The sequence below is a fragment of the Bombina bombina genome, chromosome 1 (genome assembly GCF_027579735.1).
Source record: "Bombina bombina isolate aBomBom1 chromosome 1, aBomBom1.pri, whole genome shotgun sequence".
Lineage (NCBI taxonomy): Eukaryota > Metazoa > Chordata > Amphibia > Anura > Bombinatoridae > Bombina > Bombina bombina.
Genome location: NC_069499.1, coordinates 744326523 through 744336216, shown reverse-complemented (window position 1 = coordinate 744336216; position 9694 = coordinate 744326523). Strand labels below are relative to the sequence as shown.

Here is a 9694-nt window from a genome sequence, read left to right as displayed (position 1 = left end):
CCAGAAAAAAATAAAGTTAGCACTTACCTTAAGACTTCTGCCAGGCAGCACGGCAGCTCACTAGGTTTGAGAGGCCAGTTCCCTCACATGGACCTGTGTATAAAAAACAAAGACTGAGTAATCTTACTCAGGCTTGCACAGATAGGGAAGCATTAATATATGGGAGGCGCAGTGAGGATTGTACCCCATTGCTTGAAAGCCACCACTGCTCTACTGAAGAGACTGATGTGGACTATGGCTACACCCTAGGAAAAAGAACAATCTTGCACTGCTGAAAAATAATAAAATCTTGCTTGAAGAATCTTCTTTACCAACACCTAACTTTACCACTTCCTTGCTCTAACGTAGGCAAAGAAAATGACTGGGGTTGGAGGGAAGGGAGGTGATATTTGGCAGCTTTGCTGTGGTGCTCTTTGCCGCCTCCTGCTGGGCAGGAGTGATATTCCCAATAGTAATTAGATGATCTGTGGACTCACTGTGTCATTAGAAAGAAATACAACAAAACAGCCTATAAATACACCTCAGAACCCTAGTAAGTAAAAACAAACAAATGGTTTGCCTACAGACAAGATTTCACCAACCCCCTCAGCAGTTACTATGACAGTATTCGCCCCCCTCCTGGGTAAAGAAAGAGATACAACTGGGTACAGATAGCTTGCAAGGCCTGCAGACTGCCCCTGTGCAAATAACAGCCAGCCACTGATCTGGTAAAAAGAGAAAAGGGTGCCAAAGGGAATGGAGCTGACCTCCGGAAAGATTTGCAGTCCAAAGCCTGTGAGTAAAAACCCAAAAAAACCCAGATACAAATGAATAAAATGTTCCTATTGATTTCCCCATTTCCCAACCTAACCACAATGATCTGAACCTCTAACTGCATAAGGCAGTTAGCAGTTATCTTAAAAAGCATAGTGAAAGCTGCTGAGGGACAATAGGGTAATGAAAAAAGAGGAATTTTGAGTCTGAATCCCAATAATTCTGGTGTTAAACACATATGTAAAGCAATATGTGTAAAGGCTGTAAACCCTTAACTATGTAGTACCAATAAAGAGAGTACTAGGAATAGTTCCTATGCTTTGTTTAGTGTCAGAGTCACTTACCTAGACTGCAGCACCCATCCACTGTATCTTACCAGCTTGCTGAGGCATTTCTCCCTCACAGAATGCTGATCCAGTAGAGAGCCTATCCAGTGAAAGTAAAGATACTGCAGAGGATATTTGCGGATATACCCTTCAGGTGGAGGCTAAGAGACGGGGTCCCTGCAACGCCTGAGGACAATTATGGCAGAAAGATTCACCCGTGAGGGTACTGACATGCCATAACTGAGGTATTCATTTACCCCTGCTTCACTTAGAATCTTGGAGAAATTGTCCTGAAGTCTTCTCTGAGCACAGATGGAAGAGGGGTCTCAAGTCAGGTTTGAGCTCCCAATAAATGGAGACAGAAAATAAAATCTTGGTTGCAGAGCACCTCTTTTAATCTCTCTCCTCGGAGGCCAAAAACAAAATGAGTGGGGAGAGGAGGTGCATCTTGGTAAAGGTGGATCCTGTCCAGAATTACACCAAAAAGAACTGGTTACAGACTTCCAAACCTGGCTGTTACAAGTGTATGGGTTGCACTACGTGCAATGGTCTCTCAAATGCCAAGTTTTTCACTCACCCCACTACTAATCGGAGATACACCATCCGGCATAGAGTAACCTGCACCACTACACACATTGTGTATTTGTTGCACTGTCCGTGCGGGTTATTCTATGTCGGAAAAACTATTGACGACCTCCGCACCCGTATGGCCAATCACCGCGCAGCCATTCGACTAGCAATTAAAAACCAAAACTCTGAACAACCGTTGGCTAGACATTTTGCGCTGAAGGGCCATACGGTGGCGGACTTGAGGTATGTGATCATAGATCACATCCCACCCCTTACGAGGGGGGGTGACAGAGACAGGCTTCTTCTTCAGTGTGAATCCAGATGGATTTTTAATTTAGGCACTATTGTACCTGGTGGGTTAAATACCCACTTAGATTGGCATTGTTTTTTATAGTACCTTGTCTAATAGTTTTTACATAGCCTTTCAATATTACAATATGTTATACAAGCATGATATTGGCTACCATTTATTAGACTAGCCATTAGGTAACCATAGCTATGGCCAAAATACAGGTGTTATAAAGATAGAGGTACTGTTTCTTTAAGAGTTACGATCAGCATACTAACGTCAGTATAAGTGAGACTTGGATCATAGCCACAAATGTATTTATGTGAATGGATAGCATACTTGCAGTAAGCAAATAAAGATAGTATGGCAAATAATGCTTATAAGTGTTTCAATATAAGTGAGACTAGGCTCGTAGTCACAAATGTACAAATGTGAATAGATAGCTCATTCTCAGTAAGCAAATGAGGTTATTATGGCAAATAATGCTTAGAAGTGTGTCAGTATAGTTTGCCCTGCACATTCCATGTTAACAATTTTAACCACGGTGTTTTGTTTATGTTTTAGCATGACGCTGTGACTGGTTGTCATTCCGACGCTCTGGGCATGCGCAGTGGTGCGGGTAGAACACCGGGCGACTTCCGGTACAGCATCATGTTCAGTCGGTGGAGGGTATTTAAGGTAAGCTATTTGTGTATTTATGTAAGGTTTCAGGACGGGGTTGGAATCCCCAAAACTTCACCTGTTAATAAAAGCTTGATATGCTTTATAGCAATAAGTCCTGGTGAATGCTCTCTTATTTGAAAAATTATATATATACATATATATATATATATACACACACACACACATACATATATATACACATATATATATATATATATGTAGTACTGTAGAAAAAAAAAGCACACTCCAAAGGACTTACATAAGTATCCACTTTAATGTGTGTTAACCTTTTCTAGCTGAGTCAGCTTTTTTTTCTTTTTTCTTTTGTCCGAGGACGAGCTCGAAAACGTTCACACATTAAAGTGGATACTTCTGTAAGTCCTTTGGAGTGCGCTTTTTTCTACAGTACTGCATACTTTGTTTGCTGCACCCAAGGCTATTCCTAGTGAAGTTAGGAGTGCACTTTGCCGGTTATATATATATATATATATATATATATATATATATATATATATATATATATGTAGTACTGTAGAAAAAAAAAGCACACTCCAAAGGACTTACATAAGTATCCACTTTAATGTGTGTTAACCTTTTCTAGCTGAGTCAGCTTTTTTTTCTTTTTTCTTTTGTCCTTTAGGTACCCCTGACAATTTCCATGATTTTAATTTATAAATAATTGGGTGTTTGGATCAGCAATTTCATTTTGAAATATCAAATAACTGAAGGACACAGTAATGTTTCAGTAGTAAAATGAGGTTTATTGGATTAACAGAAAATGTGCAATATGCATCAAAACGAAATTAGACGGGTGCATAAATTTGGGCTACCTAGCACTGATTAATTGGAACACACAATTAGTTTGGTAAGCCCATTAAGCCTTGAACTTCATAGACAGGTGCATCCAATCATGAGAAAAGATATTTAAGGTGGCCAATTGCAAGTTGTTTTCTTTGACTCTCCTCTGAAGAGTGGCAACATGGGGGCCTCAAAACAACTCTCAAAAGACCTGAAAACAAAGATTGTTCAACATTATGGTTTAGGGGAAGGCTACAAAAGCTATTGCAGAGATATAAGCTGTCAGTGTCCACTGTGAGGAACATAGTGAGGAAATGGAAGACCACAGGCACAGTTTTGTTATGGCCAGAAGTGGCAGGCCAAGTAAAATATCAGAGAGGCAAAAGGCAAAGGATGGTGAGAACGGTCAAAAAACAGCCCACAGACCACCTCCGAAGACCTACAATATCAACTTGCTGCATATTGTATCACTGTGCATCGTTTAACAATTCAGCGCACGTTGCCCAAGGAGAAGCTGTATGGGAGAGTGTGATGCGAAGAAGCCTTTTCTGCACACACGCCACAAACAGAGTCGCTTGAGGTATGCAAATGCACATTTGGACAAGCCAGCTTCATTATGGAAGAAGGTGCTGTGGACTGATGAAACAAAGATGGAGTTATTTGGTCATAACAAGGGGCGTTATGCATGATGGCAAAAGAACACAGCGTTCCAAGACAAACACTTGCTACCCACAGTAAAATTTGGTGGATGTTCCATCATGCTGTGGGGATTTGTGGCCAGTGCCGGTACTGGTAATCTTGTTAAAGTTGAGTCATATGGATTCCAATCAATATCAGCAGGTTAGGGCTGAAATAACTAATCGACTAAATAGATAATGAAAATCGTTGTCAAGAGAGGAAGACGCGCCGTGGGACAGTTCACTTCGCTCACGCTGAGCTGTTGTAAGGTAGGTCTCCCCCCCGGTTATCTAACTTAGTTTACATGCTTAATACACATGCAGGCTGCAGCGTGTCAGGTCGGTCCTGTAAGAGTGTGGCCGTTTGTTGGGAAGGGCTGTGTAGATGGGGCATCAGTGACTTATCCTGCACACTCAAGCCATCTTAGATCATAAGCAGCCCGCATCTGTTAAGGGAGAAAATCTCCCTGATTGAGCCAGATAATCATAATTGTTTTAAAGCACCAAATAAATTAAGGAGGCAATGTACTGTAAAAGTAGTAGTTTATCATGTATTTCCAATTACTAATACCAACTGCAGAGTTTAACATGTAAGGAAGGAAGATTATACATTAGGTTTATATTTGTATATAGCAGTTCCTGTTAATTATACCCACAACCCAATAAAATGTGCTTAGCTTTTAGAGAGAGCGGACCAAGAGTTCTTATTTTATTTCTCACCGTTTACTTGCAGAGACCAATACTTAGAGTAGAGAAAATTTAGTACCTCTCTGTTTATGTTACAACCCCACTGGGAGCATAATCATGATGACATCCCATGTAAACCTAAATTATTTTTTAAAATAATTTTGGGAAAAATAAGTCATTTAGTTTTTCATTTCCTGGAACCGGCCACGGAGAGAGAGGTTGAACTTGAAACCAGTCCACATCTGCTCTAATATTTTTATACATTTTTTGTGTTTTTTTTATAGTTTTTTTTTTAACCGATTAATCGAAAAAAATAATCAACCAACTAATCGATTATGAAAATAATCGTTAGTTGCAGCAGGCAGCAGATACTTGAGAATAATGTTGAGGAATCAGTCACAAAGTTGATGCCGGGGCTGGATATTTCAACAAGACAACGACCCAAAACACTGCACAAAATCTACTCTGGCATTTATGCAGAGGAACAAGTACAATGTTCTGGAATGGCCATCCCAATCCCCAGACCTGAATATCATTGAAAATCTGTGGGGTGATTTGAAGCGGGCTGTGCATGCTCGCAACCATCAAACCTAACTGAACTGGAGATGTTTTGCAAGGAGGAATCGTCCAAAATACCTTCATCCAGACACTCATTACAGGCTATAGGAAGCGTCTAGAGGCTATTATTTCTGCTAAAGGAGGCTCTACTAAATATTGATGCAATATTTCTGTTGGGGTGCCCAAATTTATGCACCTGTCTAATTTTGTTTCGATGCATATTGCACATTTTCTGTTAATCCAATAAATCTCATTTCACTACTGAAATATTACGGTGTCCTTCAGTTATTTGATAGATCAAAATGAAATTGCTGATTCAAACACCAAATTATTTATAAATGAAAATCATGGAAATTGTCAGGGGTGACTAAACTTTTGCATACGACTGTATGTATGTATATATATATATAACAGAATTTATGTTTACCTGATAAATTACTTTCTCCAACGGTGTGTCCGGTCCACGGCGTCATCCTTACTTGTGGGATATTCTCTTCCCCAACAGGAAATGGCAAAGAGCCCAGCAAAGCTGGTCACATGATCCCTCCTAGGCTCCGCCTACCCCAGTCATTCGACCGACGTTAAGGAGGAATATTTGCATAGGAGAAACCATATGTTACCGTGGTGACTGTAGTTAAAGAAAATAAATTATCAGACCTGATTAAAAAAAAAAACCAGGGCGGGCCGTGGACCGGACACACCGTTGGAGAAAGTAATTTATCAGGTAAACATAAATTCTGTTTTCTCCAACATAGGTGTGTCCGGTCCACGGCGTCATCCTTACTTGTGGGAACCAATACCAAAGCTTTAGGACACGGATGAAGGGAGGGAGCAAATCAGGTCACCTAAATGGAAGGCACCACGGCTTGCAAAACCTTTCTCCCAAAAATAGCCTCAGAAGAAGCAAAAGTATCAAATTTGTAAAATTTAGAAAAAGTGTGCAGTGAAGACCAAGTCGCTGCCTTACATATCTGATCAACAGAAGCCTCGTTCTTGAAGGCCCATGTGGAAGCCACAGCCCTAGTGGAGTGAGCTGTGATTCTTTCAGGAGGCTGCCGTCCGGCAGTCTCATAAGCCAATCGGATAATGCTTTTAATCCAGAAGGAGAGAGAGGAAGAAGTTGCTTTTTGACCTCTCCGTTTACCAGAATAAACAACAAACAAAGACACAGTTTGTCTGAAATCCTTAGTAGCTGCTAAGTAAAATTTGAGAGCACGAACTACATCCAAGTTGTGCAACAAACGTTCCTTCTTTGAAACTGGATTAGGACACAAAGAAGGCACAACTATCTCCTGGTTAATGTTTTTGTTAGAAACAACTTTTGGAAGAAAACCAGGTTTAGTACGCAAAACCACCTTATCTGCATGGAACACCAGATAAGGAGAAGAACACTGCAGAGCAGATAATTCTGAAACTCTTCTAGCAGAAGAAATTGCAACCAAAAACAAAACTTTCCAAGATAATAACTTAATATCAACGGAATGTAAGGGTTCAAACGGAACCCCCTGAAGAACTGAAAGAACTAGGTTGAGACTCCAAGGAGGAGTCAAAATTTTGTAAACAGGCTTGATTCTAACCAGAGCCTGAACAAAGGCTAGAACATCTGGCACAGCTGCCAGCTTTTTGTGAAGTAACACAGACAAGGCAGAAATCTGTCCCATCAAGGAACTTGCAGATAATCCTTTTTCCAATCCTTCTCGAAGGAAGGATAGACTCTTAGGAATCTTAACCTTGTCCCAAGGGAATCCTGCAGATTCACACCAACAGATATACCAAATTATGTGGTAATTTTTCTGGTTACAGGCTTTCAGGCCTGAACAAGAGTATTAATAACAGAATCTGAGAACCCTCGCTTTGATAAGATCAAGCGTTCAATCTCCGCAGTCAGCTGGAGTGGGTCGAACGGACCTAGAACAAGAAGGTCTCGTCTCAAAGGTAGCTTCCATGGTGGAGCCGATGACATATTCACCAGATCTGCATACCAAGTCCTGCGTGGCCACGCAGGAGCTATCAAAATCACCGACGCCCTCTGCTGATTGATCCTGGCTACCAGCCTGGGGATGAGAGGAAACGGCGGGAACACATAAGCTAGTTTGAAGGTCCAAGGTGCTACTAGTGCATCCACTAGAGTCGCCTTGGGATCCCTGGATCTGTACCCGTAGTAAGGAACTCTGAAGTTCTGACGAGAGGCCATCAGATCCATGTCTGGAATGCCCCACGGTTGAGTGACTTGGGCAAAGATTTCCGGATGGAGTTCCCACTCCCCCGGATGCAATGTCTGACGACTCAGAAAATCCGCTTCCCAATTTTCCACTCCTGGGATGTGGATAGCAGACAGGTGGCAGGAGTGAGACTCCGCCCATAGAATGATTTTGGTCACTTCTTCCATCGCTAGGGAACTCCTTGTTCCCCCCTGATGGTTGATGTATGAACTTGGCCCTCGCTAGCTGAGGCCAAGCTTTGAGAGCATTGAATATCGCTCTCAGCTCCAGAATATTTATCGGTAGAAGAGATTCTACCCGAGACCAAAGACCCTGAGCTTTCAGGGATCCCCAGACCGCGCCCCAGCCCATCAGACTGGCGTCGGTCGTGACAATGACCCACTCTGGTCTGCGGAAGGTCATCCCTTGTGACAGGTTGTCCAGGGACAGCCACCAACGGAATGAGTCTCTGGTTCTTAGATGAATGCGCACAAAAGGAACTATGTCCATTGCCGCTACCATCAAACCTATCACTTCCATGCACTGCGCTATGGAAGGAAGAGGAACGGAATGAAGTATCCGACAAGAGTCTAGAAGTTTTGTTTTTCTGGCTTCTGTCAGAAAAATCCTCATTTCTAAGGAGTCTATTATAGTTCCCAAGAAGGGAACCCTCGTTGACGGAGATAGAGAACTCTTTTCCACGTTCACTTTCCATCCGTGAGATCTGAGAAAGGCCAGGACAATGTCCGTGTGAGCCTTTACTTGAGGAAGGGACGACGCTCGAATCAGAATGTCGTCCAAGTAAGGTACTACAGCAATGCCCCTTGGTCTTAGCACCGCCAGAAGGGACCCTAGTACCTATGAGAAAATCCTAGGAGCAGTGGCTAATCCGAAAGAAAACGCCACGAACTGGAAATGCTTGTCCAGGAATGCAAACCTTAGGAACCGATGATGTTCCTTGTGGATAGGAATATGTAGATACGCATCCTTGAAATCCACCTTGGTCATGAATTGACCTTCCTGGAAGGAAGGAAGAAGTGTTCGAATGGTTTCCATCTTGAACGATGGAACCTTGAGAAACTTGTTCAAGATCTTGAGATCTAAGATTGGTCTGAACGTTCCCTCTTTTTTGGGAACTATGAACAGATTGGAGTAGAACCCCATCCCTTGTTCTCCTAATGGAACAGGATGAATCACTCCCATTTTTAGCAGGTCTTCTACCCAATGTAAGAATGCCTGTCTTCTTATGTGGTCTGAAGACAACTGAGACCTGTGGAACCTCCCCCTTGGAGGAAGCCCCTTGAACTCCAGAGAATAACCTTGGGAGACTATTTCTAGCGCCCAAGGATCCAGAACATCTCTTGCCCCAGCCTGAGCGAAGAGAGAGAGTCTGCCCCCCACCAGATCCGGTCCCGGATCGGGGGCCCGCATTTCATGCTGTCTTGGTAGCAGTGGCAGGTTTCCTGGCCTGCTTTCCTTTGTTCCAGCCTTGCATAGGTCTCCAGGCTGGATTGGCTTGAGAAGTATTACCTTCCTGCTTAGAGGACGTAGCCCTTGGGGCTGATCCGTTTCTGCGAAAGGGACGAAACTTAGGTTTATTTTTGGTCTTGAAAAGACCTATCCTGAGGAAGGGCGTGGCCCTTGCCCCCAGTGATATCAGAGATAATCTCTTTCAAGTCAGGGCCAAAGAGTGTTTTCCCCTTGAAAGGAATGTCAAGCAATTTGTTCTTGGAAGACGCATCCGCTGCCCAAGATTTTAACCAAAGCGCTCTGCGCCACAATAGCAAACCCAGAATTTTTTCGCCGCTAACCTAGCCAATTGCAAGGTGGCGTCTAGGGTGAAAGAATTAGCCAATTTAAGAGCACGAATTCTGTCCATAATCTCCTCATAAGAAGAAGAATTACTAATAATCGCCTTTCCTAGCTCATCAAACTAGAAACACGCGGCTGCAGTGACAGGGACAATGCATGCAATTGGTTGTAGAAGGGAACCTTGCTGAACAAACATCTTTAGCAGACCTTCTAATTTTTTATCCATAGGATCTTGGAAAGCACAACTATCTTCTATGGGTATAGTGGCGCGCTTGTGTAGAGTAGAAACCGCCCCCTCGACCTTGGGGACTGTCTGCCATCAGTCCTTTCTAGGGTCGACTATAGGAAAACAATTTTATA

General features: G+C 42.6%; 1 protein-coding gene across 1 annotated transcript in view; it reads right to left on the bottom strand.

Annotated features, from left to right (window-relative positions):
• Window positions 1–1145, bottom strand: part of MAP7D3 (MAP7 domain containing 3) — a 45055-nt gene extending 43910 nt beyond the window's left edge. Inside the window, exon 1 of the mRNA XM_053714762.1 lies at window positions 1130–1145. Coding sequence (XP_053570737.1) covers window positions 1130–1145 — 16 coding nt within the window. The remainder of the gene's footprint in view (window positions 1–1129) is intronic.
• Window positions 1146–9694: the final 8549 nt, after the last annotated feature.